At 39.6% G+C, this 20,578-nt stretch overlaps 2 protein-coding genes across 2 annotated transcripts; one reads left to right on the forward strand and one right to left on the reverse strand.

The window, feature by feature from the left end:
• Positions 1–4,868: 4,868 nt before the first annotated feature.
• LOC116215638 (protoporphyrinogen oxidase, mitochondrial) lies at positions 4,869–9,995 on the reverse strand. Its single transcript, XM_031551427.1, is given in 19 exon segments — positions 4,869–5,148; positions 5,370–5,476; positions 5,582–5,656; positions 5,770–5,878; positions 5,975–6,098; positions 6,193–6,267; positions 6,380–6,556; positions 6,698–6,830; positions 6,994–7,034; positions 7,239–7,304; positions 7,494–7,533; positions 7,616–7,657; positions 7,659–7,687; positions 7,799–7,855; positions 7,938–7,988; positions 8,224–8,289; positions 8,663–8,798; positions 9,145–9,184; positions 9,802–9,995. Coding segments are annotated over 19 exon segments (1,512 nt in total). The 5' UTR covers positions 9,836–9,995; the 3' UTR covers positions 4,869–5,038.
• A 745-nt stretch (positions 9,996–10,740) lies between these two features.
• LOC116215028 (transcription termination factor MTERF5, chloroplastic) lies at positions 10,741–14,391 on the forward strand. The gene is made up of 4 exons (XM_031550584.1): positions 10,741–11,008; positions 11,920–12,032; positions 12,129–12,347; positions 12,801–14,391. Exons 1-4 carry the CDS (start codon positions 10,944–10,946, stop codon positions 13,958–13,960), a joined length of 1,557 nt encoding a protein of 518 aa, XP_031406444.1. The 5' UTR covers positions 10,741–10,943; the 3' UTR covers positions 13,961–14,391.
• Positions 14,392–20,578: the final 6,187 nt, after the last annotated feature.

Raw genomic sequence — 20,578 nt, forward strand, 5'->3', positions numbered from 1 at the left:
GTACCCTAAATCCATTTTTTCAAATTAGAAATACGTAGCAAATTATTTTCAATGTGTACCACCTAATAGCCAGAATCTAATAGACCCCCACTATTCCAAAACCGAGCATAGTCGATCCATTAAGGGATAAAGTTCTCACGGCATGAATTTTCTCTATTTACAATATTCAAACTCGATACGTTACTTAAAGAGAATAAGTATTGAACAACTTGAATCAAGTTGGTATGTAGGAAAGTTTTGTCCGACAAGTGAAGATTTTATTTTCAATTTATTAGCAAACAAAGGGATCCTAATTTTCCAATAATCATGAATTTGAAACAATGGGTTGCACATTTTGAGTTGTGACGATGACATAAGACCAAATTAACTACTTAGGCAGAAAAAACAATGACAGCCCAACCTCAACTACTCACCATAGGGTACGAATACACATAATTGGCAAGATGGGGTAAAACGCTTGTAGAAAGATTTTGTATGGATGTAGGTTTTCCTTAGGTTATTAGCTAAAATATGCCAAAGTTTATCAAGCGAAATTAATCTGATTGGAGGACAAACGCGTACGTAGAGTTTCGAGCTTACGCTCTCTCACCATGGGAAGTTTTGGTGAACCAATATAAGGTTAACGTATAGTTAGATGAAAGCGTGACTTATCATCTAATATACGGTCGAATCTGGCAAGTGATCCGACGCAGCTTTAATATTAAAGGTGTACAAACTACAAATGAGTCGGTTATGGCTTGTAGGTTGATAAATGCGTTTGAACTAATTTGAAGCAAAAGAAATGATGGTGGTGTTCGCTGGAGAAATGTGATTGGATGAAAACCCAAAAAAATTGAAAAACAAAAATTACCACATTTCTCTTGCTTTAAGAGGTTGAGACATGAAAGAAAATGGTTTGTCAGGACAATGTCACTTTCATTCTGTTAGGACCAGAAAACCGGTCCTATTTACCGAGTTAGGTCCACCTCGATCTTCTCCGTTTCGGTGATATTTTTTCACTCAAGAAATCCATATATGAATATGTTCTATATTATCTAATAATATTCTAAATATAAATCTATATGTTATTCGTAATCAAATATATTGTGTAGATTGTAATATTCCGATGCCGAAATCTTAGAACTCCTATAAATACACTTTAAGATATGCCTAAAGCCTAAGTTAAATTCTCTTTATCTTTTCATACGCTCTCTCATTTAAGCATCGGAAAGGGAGATCAAGACTCCTCCTTGATCCTCCCCTTTTGTAGGTTGTTCGTGGAAGTTCGAGACACGTGACTTGCACGTGATAAAAACCCAATTTTTTACGACCCCAACATTGGTGCTATCTGTGAAAAATGGCACAAAAAGTCATCAGCATTGGTTGTTTTCCACCACCGAGAAAGAAATTATGGATCCTAAGCCAGGAACGACAAGTCTCGAGGTTATCGCAACAGGTTGCAAAAAAACAACCAAGTGCGATCAACTCGTCCAAAGCCGCCGCCGCCATTGCACAACCCGAATGTGGTTCGAGGTGGATCAGCTAGAACCAAATGTCTGAGCGGTAGTGGAGGCAATCATCGCAACCTCTCATACCCCTGAGGTTAACTTGGAAGATCATATGGTGACTAACCGAGTCGAAGACAATGCTATCTCCTCCAAGCGTCGGCCTAAATTCTCTGGGGAAGGGGACACTAACAATGCGTTTGTTTTCGGAGTTAAAGTCACGAATTTGTGATTGTGATTGTGATTGTAGAAGAAGACAAAAATATATGGGGCCCACCAGTTTGACTTTTGAAATATAAAATGAATGGAAGGTAGAGATAATTAATTATAATGGGATTGTATTTTAATAATATATGGGGCCCACCAATTTGACTTTTGAAATGTGTGTTTTGTTGTGTAGTGTTTTGAGTTAAAGTTAAAGTTAAAATCTTAAATCACGACTTTGAAAACAAACGGAGCATAAGAAGTTGCCTGGTGACATGCCTTCATTGATAACAATTCCTCTTGGACCGGTAGCGGCTCTTTCTCCGAAGGATAATAGCGTCTGGTGGTAGAACAGGTAATCGGGGTGTTACAGTCTGCAGAGTGACAATAGCAGGGCCTTCCCGCTATTGAAGAAGATTATGAGTCGCCCCTCTGCAAGAAGATTCTTCTCGTTAAATTGCTCCACAAGTTTACTCCTCCTCAAATTGCTTTGTATGATGGGAAGACAGACCCGGCGAACCATGTTCGCCACCGCACAACTTAGCTTTTGGGTAGGGGATTGTCAAAACAAGTGCAATGCCTCCCCCAGGAACTCTTATTGGGAGCTGCGACAGATTGGTTTCATTCTTTGCAACCTGGCTCTATAACAAGTTTGAAGCAGCTGAGGGAGTTGTTCCTATAAAGGTTAGCGAGCATGCAACAGGCGAAGAGGAGCATTGTTGAGTTGTTTTCTATGGAGCAAAGGGATAAGGAATCCATTCGCAACTGGTATGATCGATTTTTCAAGGCTTCAACTGAGGTGGAAGGATTAATGCAGTGCAAGGCACTGGCTGCCTTCCGAAGGGGCTTGAGGAATGAGGATCTCGCGAAGAGCTTGGTCATCACACCATCAAGCAACTTTCCTAACATCTCTGCTCGTACACAAAAGTTCATGACCGTCGAGGAATCCATCTCAATATGGAAGAAGAAGGAGCACGTGGGTGAGAAACGAAAGAAACCTCATGACAATAGGTCCAGTAAAAAGCAACCACTCTTCCAATTTGAGACGCTAACACCCCCCTCAATGCACCTAAGGCGATTATCCTCCAAGAGATGGAGCGACTTGGTCTAGCGAAGCCCCCTCCGCTGAAAAAACATAAGTCCTCAAGTAAGAATTTAGATTAATATTGCAGGTTTCACAATGCATATGGACATGATAATGAGCATTGTCATGCTCTCAAATTTGAAATTGAGAAGCTGGTCCAACAAAGACACTTGAAGTCATTTGTCCAAAGCGAAGGACCCCTTCATGATCGCGGGCAGTGGGACACGTGTGAAGGTATTTTGCAAGGAATGATTAGTTAAAGTTGTTAAAACTATTATCACCTTCTATTGTCTTTTCCTTCTTACTTGTTAGGAATATTTTGGGATGAATGTCTGATGGTTTTTAACTCTTTTTTATTAATGAATACTTATTTGAATTGTGAGATTGTGTTATGGTTTGCTAACTCTTTATGGACAGAGAAGTAGTGCACTTGAACATCTCCTTTCGCTGGGGGGCGACGCTTCTGACAATGATCGCTTGGGGGCTATGGTCCTATCAATGATTACGCCCAACAAACCAAAGGCCAAACCCAATAACCAAGGGTCTTTAGTGAGTCTGATAATTAAGGACTATATCCCAATTACCAAGGGATGAATAACATCCGATAACCAACTATGGAGCAAAGCTTGATAACTAAATGCTAAGTCCGGTAACCAAGGACTATATTTTGATAACCAAGGGACAAACAACGCTCGATAACCAAGAGCGAAGCCTTCCTTTGTGGAAGCAATAACGTTTGATAACTAAGAACAGAGTCTTCCTTTGAGGAAGCGACAACGTCCGATAACCAAGGACGGGATTTCTTTTCACAGAACTGAACAAACAGTACAAAGCCTATCTTCACGCCAAGACATCTCCCACGACGGGATAACGACAGTCATGAATTGATCCACTCCCGTGACCTCTAGAGTTCATGTGAGTGGGGGATATGTTAGGGACTAGAAAATTGGCCCTATTTATCGGGTCAGGTCCACCTCGATCTTCTCCGTTTTGGTAATGTCTTCCCACTCAAGAAATCCATGTATCGATATATTCTATGCTATCTAACAATATTCTATTGATATCTCCGTGGGATTTTATATTATCTCTAATGATATATTTAGTAGATAAATCTATATGTTATTTGTAATCAAATATATTATGTAGATTGCAATATCCCGATACCGATATATCGGGACTCCTATAAATACCCTTTCTGATGTGCCTAAGCCTAAGTTAAATTCTCTTTACTTTCTCATACACTCTCTCATTTAAGCATCGGAGAAGGAGATCGAGACTCCTTCGCGATACTCCCTTTTTGCAGGTTGTTCGTGAGTGTTCGTGAAAGCTCGAGACTCATGGCTTGTACGTGATCAAGAACTGAATTCACGACCCCGACACATTCCTAACTTTTTATGCTTGATGTTTCAAATATTTTTGGGGCACGTTGATAAAGAAAGTCCATTTTTAATTATAAAGAAAGCTCAGGAGCGATGAGCTTAGTATCTTTGGGGCACGTTGATAGAGAAGGCAAAAGCTCACTCGGAGACGAGAAGGATTCAATTAGAATGTATTGAGTTATAAACTGTGGGAAGAGATAATGAACCTCGTATGATGAAGATTCGAGGATTGTTGTCAGTCGCATTAATAACAATTGCCTTGTCACGATTCACGGCCTCTTTTATTTCACTGGTCTTCATAATCATGCTTCATTAAGTTCTGTTGTGTTAATGCTCATGATGAACTATGCATAAGAATCAGAAACCATCCAGTAGTGATTTCTATTATCTCTTTGAAGGCGCTTCTATGTGTAAGGAACGACGTGAGGAATAATTTTGAACTATATCCATATGGTATTCAATTTGTACAAGTTTGTTCTTTTTCGGAATTTGCGTCTAGTAAATATCATACGTATCAGAAATGACCTACACGGTTTTGTTGCGTGTGCAATACTACTACAGATGATTTCGACGATACAAGTTAAAGATGGCATTTCTTTTCGGTCATTACTTCGAACTGAGTTTTGCAGTTGATGAGGACACTTTACCTGGTCTGTCACATCTCCGGTATTATACCCCGTCACATGCAATTTTTCTCTAGAAGCCCTCAGCAGTACATCATCATCAGAACATGTGAAGCTTTGCATTGTAAAAAATCATAATATAGTTTTTCTCCCGAACTTTCTGTTCATGAAATCTTTGTTTTCGTACTCACATGATCTCTCAACTGCTTAAAAATTTATGCTCAGATGCAGAAAAACGAGCACAGCATGAGGTTTCCTTCCCTGTCATACGCCCCTGTCGTCTGAAGTGGAGTTCAAATATGATATCACAAGCTCAGCTGCTTGACATCCCGAGGCAATTGCTTTGCCCACGGAGAGCCCTCCTTTATGGTTCCCTGGAAAATTTATAGTCTTATTTATGCAACATATGCGAAAAGAATATATGAAAATTTGCAAATTCATTGAACAATGAATAGCTCCTCATCACAACTAAACATTAGCTTCCCTTTCTTTCTGCAGTTTACCAATAAAACATATGCCGCAAAACAGCCTTGAGGATAACTTGTACTGGTTAGTAAGAGAGGAGCTCCGTAGATAGAGAAGTCGATAAGGTTACCTGCATAGAAGAAACCAGGAAGTTCTTCTTCCATCTTCTTGATTGCTTGCAACACCGATTCATAGTTGTGCCCATACAGTGGGAATGCTTTACTCCAATAATAATGACTGTAATCAAACATAATTCATTGACGTCAGAAAACCATAAGAGAGAAAAATGTTCTAATTTTAGTCACTAAATCAATGATTATGATACACTAAATGTTCACTTACTTCACAAACGTGGGCTCTCCCTCAGCTCTGAGCAATTGTCTCAGATCAGATGTTACAACCTGCTTTAGTTCATCTCTGTTCACCAGAAGCAAAGGATAATTAGTTTGACCGTATTTCAATGATAATCATTATAAATAATTTGAGAAAAGGAAAATGCAAACAGTGACACAAAACCACTATAAACATACATCGAAGCTTTAGCAAGTTCCATGTTTCGACTACCCCCAACAAAGGTAGTGTAAAGGTAAAGATCACTGGGTGCACGATCAGGGAACATCATAGAGGAGAAGAGTGTACCTGGGCAAGAGAATTGAACTTTCTTCAAGTAATTCAGAAGAAGGAAATATCGAAATTGATATGATATTTTTAAGACGCGTGAAATGGCAGATTTACCAAGAGTCCTCAAACCATTCTTCTGCTCCTTAGAAGAAACAAGAACTCCAAAACCCTCCAGCGGTCTCTTCACGTTCTCCTTCTTGAAGGTAGTGACGATAACCGACAATGGCATGTAAATTACCTGCAATTCAACCAAGCTAGAAGAAAATTGTTTCGACTCGGAACAGTAAAGAAAAGTTCATAGTGTTACATTAAGCGACTTTGAACATATGTACCTCGGGAATAAAGTTTAGGGGGAATAAGGTTCCCCGTTTTGTAATCTCTATTTCCTTGACGCTAGATAAAGGAGCCTATAACGAAAACTAAAAAGAAGTGAGCAAACCAAAAAAGAACAAAGTAACGTAGCAGTGCAGGTAAATACGTAACAGCAATAAATTTGAAACAAGAATACAAAGAACAAACCGTCATTATCACGGCATCAAATGATGACTTCTGGGAATGCTTTTTATCAGAAGCAAAAACGAGTGACCAATCCTCTGATGAAGGTTTACCATCATGACTGTAGCATAGCGACAAAACCTTTGACTGTAATTTAAGGTTGTCATTCCCAAGCTTTTCACATAAGGTGTTGGCAAGTGTCTGTGAGTAGAACAATGGGCCATTGAATTTATTAAAACAAAAGAGAGAGAAAGGATAAATGTGCACAATTTCTGGAAGTGTAATAAAAGAACATCTGGCTAAATTTGCTCCACAAAATGATGAAATCAGAATATGCATTACCTGCATTCCACCTTGAAAAGAAAATGAACCTCGTGGACGCTTTCGTTTTTCTAGCGAGCCCTTTGAGTCTCCCATTTTCTCTCTCTTGCCAGATGATTGTGACTGAAATGCTCCAGCTATGATGGAACCAAATCTGATAAATCAAAAGTTTATCAACTCGATAGAACCCATAAATTATTATTGAAATTTGTTAGTAGTTAGCAAAATGAAGACTAATAATAAATCATAGAAGAGCATGAAGTCCTTTCAATACAATCATCATGTACCCCGCCAAGAGAGGATAGAATTACATATACCTCTGCTCTAGATTCCACAATTCAGGAAAAGCATGACGCATCTGTTTAAAAAGCAATCATAACTCATTAAAAAGATGAATATCTGGAAATTAAAAATGAAGAGGCAGAAAGTGCACTACTAGTTTATCAGGATGTCAAAAAAATTTCCAGGAAGGAGGAATCTTTCCACTACAACTCGTGAAATAGTAACATCTTAAATTGGTCAAGAGTGACAAGAATAGATTAGAAATTGAATAATTACTTACAGAGAGAGATTCGGGATCTCCAGCACTAGTGCCCGCTACAAACGGGTCAATAAGATAATCAACAACCTTTCAGGGAAAAAAATGACAAATGTCAGATTTTCCAATTTACCTTCCCTACCACATACTTAAGCAATTAAAACAATCATGCAAAACTGATAAATTGAGATAACTAGGGTTACATCTATCAATCACCATAAGGAATAATGTTTCATTTTACTGATAAGTCAGGATGGTAGTTTAGAGTAAAAAAGATACCTCTCTACCAAAATGCCGCTCAAAGAACCCACCTACACTGCTTCATGAACAATAAAAACACAAATTAGAACATTAAGATTGATCTTCAGCATTGAACAAGATTTATAAGAGGGTCAACGAACCTCTCATTTGCATCTTGAGATCCTTCGGAAGTATTGTTCTTCCCACAGAAAAGGCTCCAGAAGAATCCTTAGCTGCAACAAACTAATTGTAGCTTGTGAGGCCTTGGCACATTCACCGTAGGAGAGAGGGGTAACTAATATAATTATTAATCAAGAATTTTGCAAGTCTGGTGAAAGAACAACCTTTGACTGGGTAGAAAGGATGCTGCTCTGAATCAGCCCAATTGGATTTGTGGGTATCTGGAACAGGAACAGTAAAATAGTTTTTATTTCTACGTCTTCAGTGCAGACAATTAAGATGCTTTAGAAAAAAAGGATATACCATCACAGGCATTCCATTTCTGACAATATATCTCTTGTTCTGTGAAAGTGGCTGCAAGAAGTTCAAAGAAAATTAAGACCATCACTATGTTTAATAAAAGAAATTTCACAAGTTTTCAGTTTCAAAGCAGCAGTATATCATTCTACAGAGAAACTTTAGCTGCTAAACTGACCACCACCTTCTATCTGCTGAACTGATCACTCCTTCCATATTCCTTTACACAAATAAGAAAGACCGACTATTCTGGCAAAATAATGACCGACAGAGAAGACATAAGAACCCTTACATATTGCTGCTTTTCGCGAAGTGCAAGATCATCGAGTAGATTTCGAACCTCTGCTTCGCTTTCAGTCTGAGGGAAATTGTCAAATTGGCCCCAAAGAGAGTATTAGAAAAACAATACAATTAATAGTGCCATACTACTTTGATATTCAAGCAGAAATTAGAAAGTCTATGCACTATGATTGTGACACTGGTACTGCTCATAAATGAAAGATACAACTGGTCAGAAAATGAAACCACAAGATTAGAGGGAAAAATCAATGGTGTATTACAGAAAGAATTTTACAACTGGATCCGCAGTCGTGCTGCTACAGGCAATGGAAGTTGAGAATGAAACATGAGCTATGAATTGATTGAGAGTAATGCACAATACTGAATTTGCAGACACTGCCCAAATAAAGTTGCGGAATCAAGAATAAGGCCTTAGTAGAACTCAGCTATACCATTGTGTTGGCTCCCTCATCCCAAACAAGACCATTATGTGAGACACTCCTTAACTTGCCTCCAACCCTTCCTTCAGCTTCAAACACAGTGACACTCAACCCATGTGACTTCAACTTGTAAGCCGCAGCAAGCCCACTAACAGATATTGCAGATAATCATCAAATTTATCAGTTTGATATTCACTGCAGTCTTATGTATGAGATACTACTCTCTTTTCATCACCCCAAGAGGAAAGTTGTAGATGGGACTTGCTCCATAAGTCTATCAGTTTCTATATGCCATAACTGTAATACATTGACCTACTGGTCTGAAGATACTTGATTTGCCAAGCACCTCCAATTGAGTGTGAAAAATAGCTTTAATTGGCTAATTTAATCCAACAAGATACAATGTCAAAACACAAAGTCGTATTAGAGATTCATCAACCATCAGAAACAAAACAAAAGAGGGAAACTGCACGGTAAGAAACTGATGAATTTACCTGACACCAGCACCCACAACAGCTACTCTCTTCCGAGGACCTAACGACAGGGGAGAGAAAAGCGCAATCAGGCCAAATTTCCACATGCAGGAGATTTAGAACCCAAAATGCACAAAGTACTTGGCAATGGAAAAGCTTTTAATTTCAGAGATAATTCGGTAGAAAAAAATGACACTTTCCCGAATTTCTGTTCCTAGAGAAATTATATATGCCATACTACACTACTGTAGTCTTCGATTTTCCACTTACTTTCACATATCTCGTCTTCTATCAGTACAAGGCCAGCAAAACACGAACAAGCTTTGAGTTTCTTCTTCGAGAAACGCCTTCATTTCATTGAATTCAGCAAAAATATGGGATTTGAATAATAGAAAACTGGAGTTGAAGCCTGGGAGAAGAAATGGTCCAACAAGTCTTGACAAAATGACCCAAATTCGAGCTCGTCACGCTATGAATCTACGTGATGCTCATTCATTCAGCGACCCTTCTTAACAATTTTGAATCCAAACCCAGTTCATGAATCAGGGGACTGCTCAAGCTCTAAAAATGATCCTACAGGCACCGGTTCTTGAACGAACCCAGCACTTATATGTCAGGACTATGCCTTCCTTCTTCATGATTGCAGACAAGGAGGATTAGAATTCTCAGAACTCTTACTTGGGTTATCTTCTGCTGGGGCAGCTGGAGCCATCTCGCATTGCTGTTTACTCGCTTGCTCTGCTTCCAGTCAAAATTCGGAGAAGAAAGCTGCTTGAGAGATAAATTGGTGCAGTGCTGCTCTAATTAACGGTGGGCGCCCCCTGCTCGGGTCTCCAGTCCGCGTTTCTTTCTCTGTCTCGTCGTCTCCGACCGGAATGATCTGTGACAGACGGGTCTGCTTAGACCGGACAGACCGGACATGTATTGTGGCTGGTCACCCTTTAGGCTGTCCTCCTATGGAAGATTTGGCCACAAAATAAAGGCCCAAAACAAGTATAAGATCCGTTGCTCACAAATCAGGACGCACAAGGTCCGTCTCTTCAAAGACATTCAATAAATAAATACAAGGTTCGGTTTCAACTTTGACCGTGTGAATATTGTGCATTTTATATGTGCTTAAAATAGGACAAACTTTCATTTTAAAATAAAATAACTCATTATAAGATATAAATTCGAAATTCTGATAGTGAATAAAAATCTTAATAATGTTTAAATGATTTTTTGATTCTGATACAGTTTAAAGTTCAAATTGTCCAATTAAAGTCAATTACTAAATAGTCGCCAAGGCAACCAACTACCGACCATTACCGAGGAAAACTCTCGGCTCAACATGGAGCTTCTGGAGGTTGAAGGTGGCCTTAAGCGGGACGGGGCTCCTCAAGACTAGATTGATAAAAATGAGCCGGCTTTCCATTCATAATAAGAGTACATTAAAAGTTCGTTGATAAAAATGATCAGAGTGATAAGGTTGGTTGACGTTTCCCATTCATAAAACAAAAATGATCGGTTGTCCTGAAGACACCAGATTGACCCGATTTGACCGGTTTCGACCGGCTCAATGCCAATCCGGTTTGATAGACATGCCATGCTCTTGTTAATGCCTTTGCTCCTCTGTCTCTCTCTCTCTCTGTGTCTGAAAGTCTTTCCTCAACGGCCGATATTTGGTGAAGGAGAAGACAACCATATCCATCCTCACCCCCCACAACCCAAAACCCCTTCTTCCCTCCTCCCTCACTCTGCATTGACTGTGCAACCCTTTTGCTTGTACCACTCTGCCGCACTCCGAAGCATCCAAGAACTCAGCTTGAGCCCCGGGAAAGATGAGAGCCTTCTGCGCGGTTCGGTCCTCTGAGCTCTCCCTCCTTCGGTCAGCTTTCAACTCGCGGTACGAACTATTCTCTGCAACCAAGTTCAGTCCTTCTCTCCATTCGCTGTATATCTGGTTTGTGAATGCGGAGCCCGCCGAAACTTAGGTCAAAGCTCTTTGGGTCAACTTAGAGTAACCCCATGAGCGCATTCTCAAAAGTGCGAGGGCTCCGGTAGTTTTGAGATGGTTAGTCCTTATTGATGTTGCTTCAGATTCTGAGATTTATACAGCAACTAAGACAACTGGGTAGACAGAACACAGGCCATGTTTCATGCGTTGGTATTCGCCTTGGTTCGATAAATGTGTTAACTGGGTAGACATTACACGGGCGATGATTTGGATATTTTTGGCGCTAGTGTTTGCCTTGGTTCGATAAATGTCTATACTGGGTAGACAGAACACTGGCGATGTTTCAAGCGTCGGTATCAACCGGTGGGGTGACAATAGATGCTTTCGAAATTCGAAAAATATATTTAGTGATAGGCTGTTCAAGACTGGAATTCATAAGTCAGATTCGTAGAATAAACGGGGGAGTGAACTGGCTTATCTGTGATGCTTCTGGATCCTTCTAGCGCAACCGATTTTTCATACATGGATTAGATGTTTCCAGTTTTTCGCTGCATGTATATACATTTACTTCTTCTACTGGCCCTGGCTGAAGCTTGATTCTGTTCTCCATTCCATAAGTAGGGTTCTCATGTTCTCGTAATTCTTAGGCTTTGCCACTTCATGGGATTAGTAGGTACTGGGTTTGAGCTGATGACTTCTTTAATATTCGAGAACATCTACGAGTGAACTTGCTGGTAATATCAGTAATATGACTCCTTTGGGAGCAACAGGTCTCCACTATCAAGATTCGTAATACTTAATGTTCTGAAGCTCCCAAGAAGTTCAAGCTGCTTTTAAATTGTGTCTCATTGTATATTCAGGATTCAAAATGCATTTCTGTTCGACTCGAAGCATGAAGTATCCATTTGGTTGTGCTTCAAAAGATCACAGCTTTTGTTGCCAGCAAAATCTTTCTCTTGCCGAGCAAAGTATGGTAAGAAAAATTTTGACTTTCCTCCTAACTTTTCTGCATTAGCTTTTTTATTTATTTTGAATTTCTTCTCATCCTTGTCTTGATCTTATTTTGTAGCTGCTGATTCTGGGGTAGATGGATCTTTAAGTTTACGGGTGGTCTCTCCAACCTTGTTAGCGGCAGAAAAGGAAGAAGCGAAGGCTGTCTTGACCTTGTTCCTGAAGAAACAAGGGCTTAGCAACACAGTAGCTGCTAGAACCATTAACAAGTCCGACCTTTTCATCGAGCACCTCGTCTCAAGGCTCCATGCCATTCACAAATCTCGATACCTAGTAGGTTCGGTTGCCACTTGTCATTCCTTCTCTGACTCAATAGCATGTACCGTTGCTTATATGATAATATAGTAGAACTGTTTGACAAATCTTGCTGAGTGATTTTGCCTGTTGTTTGTTCCCAGAGAACTGTTATCAGTTTTCCTTTGTCGCATTTTTTCTCCGTTTCTGAAAGAAAGAACATATACAGAACATGTCTAGACTGTCTTCTGAAGTGTGAGTCAGCCTTGCTTTTCTCTGTTTTTCATGAAAACAAAGATCAGAACTAGAAATTTCTGAGATTTCAAAACCAAACTTGCTCTGCAACATGTTGCTGATATTTTTGTGTCTCTTACAAGACGGCATTAACCCTGCATTGCGATGGTTTTTTTCCATTTTAAGAAATTCTATTAGAAACTTTGTTTGTTGCTGCATTTAGTATTGCTTTTATTGACAAAGTGATAACTCGGCATAACAGGAAGGGAGCTCACAACGCTTGAGATTAGGGAGGCTTTAAGTCCTTACCTTGAATCTCTCCTCAAGGAGCACGGGAACATTCTTGTGGATGTCGTGGAGAAATTCCCAGATCCACCAGTGAGAAAGAATCCAGTACCACCTGCCCCAGTCTCACCGACTGAATTGACACCTCTTAACTGCAAGAAGCAGAAGGCTGTGTCTCTGGTGTCCAAGGCAGGTCCCACTGGGAAGCTACGCCCAAATGTCATCTATCTCATGGAGGAGGTTGGAATGAACCTTGATCAAATCAAAGGAATCACGCGGAGATTCCCAGCATTCGTCTACTACAGTGTCGAGGGCAAGATCAAGCCCGTCGTGGAGTTCCTCCTCGACCTTGGGGTCCCCAAGTCTGATATCCCTGTGATCCTCAATAAACGTCCCCAGTTGTGTGGGATCAGCCTCTCAGATAATTTAATACCAGCAATGACATACCTCGAGAAGCTAGGTGTAGACAAGAAAAAATGGGCGAAGGTAATTTACCGATTTCCTGCACTCCTCACCTACAGTCGGTCAAAGATCATGGCCACAATCGATTTCCTTTATGAGATGGGCCTTTCACCGGAAAGTGTTGGTAAGATTTTGACCAGGTGCCCAAACATCATTAGCTACAACGTGGAGGATAAGCTGAGGCCAACAGCTAATTATTTCCGCATGATGGGGGTTGATGTATCAGTCCTTCTTCACAGGTCCCCACAGACTTTTGGGCTCAGCATCGAGGCAAACTTGAAGCCCGTCACAGAGTTCTTCTTGGAGAAAGGATACAGCATAGAGGAGGTCAAGACGATGGTGTCACGGTATGGGGTTCTATATACCTTTAGTTTGACCGAGAACTTGGTCCCTAAGTGGGAGTTTTTCCTGATGATGGAGGACTACCCCAAGTCAGAGCTGGTGAAGTTTCCTCAGTATTTCGGGTACAGTTTAGAGGAGAGGATTAAGCCAAGGTATAAGCATGTGAAGGAGTTAGGGATCTCACTGCTTCTGAACCAACTCCTGTCGTTGTCGGGTGAAGATTTTGAGAAACTTTTGAGGAGGAAGCTAGAAAGGACATCCCTTCCTGATGAGGTTGGAACTCTCGAATGTAACGATCATGAAGATGATTCTCATGCAGATCTCAACCCATGAAGTTATTGCGTCAATGTTCGATGATTTTTCTCACCAGAACAGCTGCTCTTGCCTAACTACAAACTTTCCGTGGGCTCCACTCTTGGGGTCGATCTTATGTGCTGGTGGATGAAAAGACTCCGGCGAACACTAGAGAAACATGCACGAGTATGTGCTGTCTTTTGTTAGACGAATTGTGCAGGATTCGTTTAGGTTGTCTAGTGAGATGAGACTTGGGGTAGTAATAGAACGAGCAATTTGCGGGAAATTAGTTTACCTCGAAGGCAAGTTAATATTGGAATAGAATCATTATCGGATTGGATTAAAATAATTCCCTGGTGTCTTGTTTAATATGTTGTACTTATGATGTGAACAAGTGAATGAAGATACGTTGATTTTGCGTTTCAAATAATGGAGGACCCTTTTTTCTTGGGGTGTTAATTATGACTGAATATTCAGTGTGTAACAATCAATTTATCACTTACATGTATTATAATTAGATGTTACTCGACTGCTTTTTCCATCACACTACAATGTCCATGACCTTCCCCGCTTTTTCCATCACTCTACGTCAAAGTAGAAGAATCATGAAGATAACAAATCGTAAATAAATAGAGAGATGCAATCGACTTGAGAAGTGAGTTCGTTGCATTATCTTTCAGAAACGATTTACTCGGATCACAAACAGGATTTCTGGAGTCCGCTAAAACTAAACAATTAGATAGATTTTTGTTTTTGTTTTTTTTGCTAAAAGGTAAAGTAGATTCATTATAATCTACCGCAAAAGCGAATACAAAGGGAAAATGCCTAGTCAGATATTACATAACGGAATCAAACGGCTTATCCGCCAAGCAAATACCAAAGAGAAATAAGTGAAATAATCACTTGAGAGAAAAACAAATACAATTATCATTTGTCATCTTGAAGTCATGGATCCCAATAAAAAATCAGGATGGGGCCAATATCCATGCCCAAGATTCCATCATAGATCCAAACCCCTAGATCAAACATCGATGGCCCTAGCCCCTAAACGGCCCAATGCCGAGATAATCAAACCAAGGCAGTCATGCCTCGATCGGTTCAGACCAGCGATCATCTCCAGGGAGTCGAGACCTATCCAAAATCCAACAAAAAGGGCAGAGTCGAAGACAACGCCACAAAAGGTTTGCTTGAGCAGGCGGTTGGCAACCAAGCAGTCTAGTGGCCTAATCTAGTTGAGTGATGGACAGTGGATGCTATCACAGGGGCGGAGGCTGGATATCCGAAGACTAGAAGTCGCAGCCTTTGGAAGGAGGAGGTTTGGTCGGACGGGAAGGGGGCGGAGCTGAGGCAGAAGGGCAGCCATGGGGTTGCATTGGCCATACGAGGGCAGGCTGAAAGCTATCAGCGGTCCTGCCAAACCACTTCAGACATACCGCGCCATCAAAGAGGCGGCTGGGACTGCCACCACTCCCACCCGCATATCCGATTGGAGAGGATGAGAGCTGATCACTAGAGGGGAGGGGGAACACGCGACACCCGAATCGGGGCGGAGGAGGAGGGCCACTACGACCTCCAGGTCGCCCTTGACACGATCTCCCCCTCAGATCTGAGGCGGAGATGTCCATGGCGGTCGCAGCCTCCTCATCGACGAAGAGGTGTCGTATGAAAGGCATCCCAATGAAATAAAAAATTTTGATTCCCACAAATGTAACTATACATAGAACTGATTGCCCATTTACCACCATTGAACAAGTCCATACTTCCAAAAGAAAATTGTTCTTTCTCTCTGACCTCGCTCTTTAACATTCATAGGGCACATGGCAGCCATCCTCATATGGTAATAAAGCATTTCTGATGGAAATCTCGCTTGAATTTTCAGGAATTAACATCTTTGAGAAAGGTATATTGCATGAAACTTGTACGGCCATAAGATTATGCCTTAAATGAAATCATAACGAATGATAAACACAGTCGTAAATCTCAAACTCCATCATTAGAAGTTAAGTAAATACACTCACCGACTGACTGTGTGAAGTTGAAATGATTAACTTAGCACTACAGCTAAACGGATCTTCAGCTACTCATGCCAAGTATCGAATCCAAGAGGAGTAATCACCGAACAGATAGTATATACATACCACAGTAGCAAAATTGCCGCTTTGCTTTTCAAAGAGTGGAAAAGTTCCATGGCAGAACCGAGTTTCCCCCCTCTACACAGGCCATCGATGAGGGTGTTGTAAATCAAAACATCGAGACTCAAGTTCTGATCTTCCATATCTCGAAGAAGTGAAATTGTAGTGCCAAGACTTCCAACCATCCATTAGTACAGCATAGGTCTGAAGGTTTGGAACCCGACCGGTATCTCGCATTTTGTGGAAAACCTCTTCTGCTGCATGGACATTTCCCGTGGAAGAGAAACCGCTTATAAGACTGTGGCATGCCACAAAATTTGGAACCAAACCCTTCTCAAGCATTTTCGCATATAGAGACTCTGCCTCATCCATTCTTTTCGCCTTACAACATCCATGAATCAACGTGTTATAAGTGACAACATTAGGATAGCAACCCCGCTCAACAGTCAAATCGAGTAACTTAAGCGGACGCCACAAAGGGGGCTTCTTCAAACTGGCTTAGTTGGCATAAACCATGAAACAATGAGTTATAAGTCAACACATTCAGTCGAACTCCTTTACCAATCATCTTGATACATAGAGCAACAGCCTCTCTCCACCATCCCGCAAAGCACAATCCATGAACCAAAGAGTTGTAGTGTAGGTGAAAATGCCTAGTCGAATGCCTTTACGCATCATGCTGTTATATAAGCCACAAGCTTTATCTACTCGCCCTTCCTTGAAGAGACCATCGATGACTCTGCTGTATAACACGATGTTGAGCCTAGGGGCCATAGCCTTCCCACTTTTCAAGCAACCCAAGGGCCAGTTACCTGTCCTCACCAAACCCTCGATTATGGCATCGTGGGTGACTGAACTAGGCCGAAGCCCACTGTCTGCCATGTCATCGACTAACCTGACAGCCCTCGAAATCTTCCCCTCAGTGCAGAGCCCATTGACTAGGGAATTCAAGGTAATCAGATCGGGTTCAAGGCCATGCTTAAGGATTCTGCCAAGAGCCTACCCATGCTTAAGGATACTGAGACTATAGGTATTTATGTGAATCCCCCCTCCTGGTCCATCCTCTCAATGAACGAGGCAACATCTAAATAACTCTTCGGATTCATCCCAACAACTGGCCCCGCAGTTTGCCTAAAATCAAACAACTGGGTAATTGTCCAATGCCCTTATAAAGGAGGACATAATGTTCACCCTACGTGCAGTTTGGCATCTCCTCGTCATGGATCAGTTCAACAACTGGCCATCAGCCTCTTCCTCGTCCCCAGAAGACGCAGGGAGAAAAAACGAAAAAAAATATTACGGGATATTTTAGATTAGATTGTATGTTACAAGTTTTTGTACTTTAGGATAATTGGGATAGATAGCATATTTAGTTTATTCTAGATCCCATAGATTAGCTTGTTTCCTTTTTCCGTGTATAGGCATTGGCCTATTCATGTATTCGATATTCAGCGGTACAATTTGAGCTTGACAGTTCCATAATTATCAAAAAAATTCAGACGGAGAAAGAGACCTAGAAGAGCACTGTCGTCATTGCGCTGATTTGAAGAGAGGGAAAGAGTAGGATTTACGAGGCGAAGGCAGAGGAGAGAAGGAGAAGGCCAATACGAGGCAGAATACGAGGGGCAAGCACCTGTTGGCTGCCTCCTCCTCATCATCGTCTTCGTCGTCGTCGTCGTCGTCGTCGCATCTTTGTCATCATCATAGAAGCACCGGAGTGTTACGTTAGGCTAGGTTTAGGGAAGGAAGAGGTAGGATGAAACTCATTTGCTAACTGCCTCCAACGGTATGTTTTGCAAGATAGATATACATACCCACACATACATATACTAGTCTTTTTTCACCCGTGCCTTACACGGATAATTTTGCTATAGAAATTTATTGGACTTTTTGCTTTAGATGTGATTATAATTTTATTTTCCCATGAGAACCTATTACGTTTTTCAAATTTAATTATAGTTTCATTTTGAATAAAGTAATTTTCATAAACTATACATGATCTAAAGTTCATATAATTTTATTGTTATTTTATGCACATAAATATTACTTTGTTATATACAATATTAATTTTATTCGCTATAATAAATTTTCACGTAAAATTAAAATCACAGGAGTTTTATATTGCAATATATTAATAATATATTGAATTTTCTACTTACAATTTAGTTTGTTTATATAAAGTGTACAGTTAACCTATCATTTGAAAATTACTTTTTTACAAATAATATTTTCCATATTGAGGGCAAAAATACCTACATAGATTAATTCAAGTAAAATTTTTGCATGATCTGTAGTACAGATAATTATTTTTTTATACCCATAAAATAATTAGTTTGTTATATATAATATAAATTTTATTTGCAATAATTAAATTTTTAACCTAAATTTAAAATAATCGGAGATTTGTATTGTAATAGCCTAATAATATATTGAACTTTGTAATTATAAATTTTAGTCCGTTTCAGTTAATTTTTTGCCAATAAATTTTTTCAGAATGAGGGCAAAGATACCTATATAAATTGATTTAAATGAGGGCAAATTTTCTGTAACTCAATCATAAAAGAAAATGTCTCTATCGCTTGAGGTTTTATGGAGATCATGATCACTTTGGATATTCTTCTTCCTGGTCGAAGCATTGTCAAAAGCAATTGATGGAGTTTTGACCTTACCACGTGATTGGGAAATCAATAAATTACCATAGCCATAATTTGACCTTACCACGTAATTGGGAAATCATGTAGACGAACGTTCTTTTTTTTTTCTTTTTTTTTCCCTTGACACATATAGATGACCTTATGTCGAAAGCAATTGATGGAGTTTTGACCTTACCACGCGATCGGGAAATCAATAAGATCGAACGTTCTTTTTTTCTTTTGCTAGAAACATATAGAGGACCTTATATCGGATGTATTTATAAATGGGTTGACTATGTAAAAAGGCACGACCTTTGCTCAATTTTTCAATTCTAGCATGACCTTTCGGAAATAGCATAGAAATGCACGACCTTTCATTTTAGTATCAAATGTAGTACAACGTTAAATATTCCATCAATTTTAATTATATTAACTGACTAAACATTAATACTACCACGTGTCACCATATTATCTAATGAGAGGATCCCATATTTTTTATTTAATAAAAATAATGCTAGAAATTAAAAAGAGAAGGGGAAGGGTCAGCCTGAAGCTAAGGAGGATGGAGGGCTGGCAGGCCGGCGATGGCGGCATCGATTGCGGCCACACCTCCCGTGGCCACCATCGAGGCCACCACCACAGTCTCGCCAACCCCCCTCCTCCCTTTGTCTTTAGCTTACCCTACCCCTCCTTTTTTTAAAAAAAAATTAGAATAATTTTTTATTAAATAAAAAATGTAAAGTCCACTCATTGAATAATATAGCGATATGTGAGGCCGTTACTGCTTAGTCAACCAATACTGTTAGAAATGATGAAATATTCAACGGCGTGCTAGATTTGAGATTAAATGAACGGTCGCGTCTTTCTATGTTATTTTCGAAAAGATCGTGCTAGAATTGAGAATTTGAGTAAACGTCGTGTCTTTTTACGTAATTAGCCATTTATAAATTTGTATAATCAGCATTATCGTGAAAATTTACTGCTAAGATTTTTTGTATTATTGCATAAAAAGAAGGATGATTTATCTAGTCATCGAGTGCGTTGGATAAGAAAGAGAACGTCGAGTCGGTTGGAATTGTTGTGAAGGGCTGGTGTGGAATCTCTGGGAATCCCCCAGTCAAACGTGCAGTGTGGCCCCATATTTGACACGTGTGGATGGAACAACCGGAGTCATCATTTCTCGTATATTAACTGACTAATTATTAAATTATATACATACAATTTAATAATTAATTAAGTAATTAATCATAAAATGGAAAAGAAAATAAAAAGATTGGAATAAATTGAGAAAGATAGTGTAATATAATAGCGCACTTCTTGCATGTCAATTAAGAAGTTATATGTTCGATTATGGTGCTTATTTATTAATTATAGTACGATTTTCATTTTATTGTACTAATCTCGCTATATTCCCTTTAAAAAAATATGGAAATGAATGGAGCTAATTCTTTTTACTATTTTTTCTCTCTCTGATAATCTAATAATTAAGATGCCAACAAATCCTAGCCATTTTCACTGTCGGTCAATGCTCGTCGTTTTGGTATGTTGTTTTTTTTGGGGGGGAGGGGGGAAGAAAACTCCATTCTTTTAATTTAAAGAGTTAAAAATTCGCTTTTTTTTTCTTTTTTTTTAAAGGTAAAATTCACTTTTGTTTCTCACACCTTTATTTCACTTTCCAATAATGTAAACCCACAAATGATCATTTAATTGGTTCCGCGATAGAACCTTCTTGATATGTCAAAGGCTCCAAAAGAAAAAGTTAGAATGCTCTAACGTGTTTACTATAATGAAAAAACGTGTTATATTTCTTATGATCATGGAGAAATTAACATTTAAATGAAAATAATTTCAGATAATAATTGAGAATATTCGGTAATTTCACCGTGAAATTA

The sequence above is a fragment of the Punica granatum genome, chromosome 7, assembly GCF_007655135.1.
Source record: "Punica granatum isolate Tunisia-2019 chromosome 7, ASM765513v2, whole genome shotgun sequence".
NCBI classification, from domain to species: Eukaryota; Viridiplantae; Streptophyta; class Magnoliopsida; order Myrtales; family Lythraceae; genus Punica; species Punica granatum.

Bases quoted from the DNA above. Each gene is read 5' to 3' on its own strand.
- LOC116215028 (XM_031550584.1), top strand. From the start codon at position 10,944: ATGAGAGCCTTCTGCGCGGTTCGGTCCTCTGAGCTCTCCCTCCTTCGG. The intron at 11,009-11,919 runs GTACGAACTATT...TTGTATATTCAG, and splicing joins CGGTCAGCTTTCAACTCGCG to GATTCAAAATGCATTTCTGT. The intron at 12,033-12,128 runs GTAAGAAAAATT...CTTATTTTGTAG, and splicing joins CTCTTGCCGAGCAAAGTATG to CTGCTGATTCTGGGGTAGAT.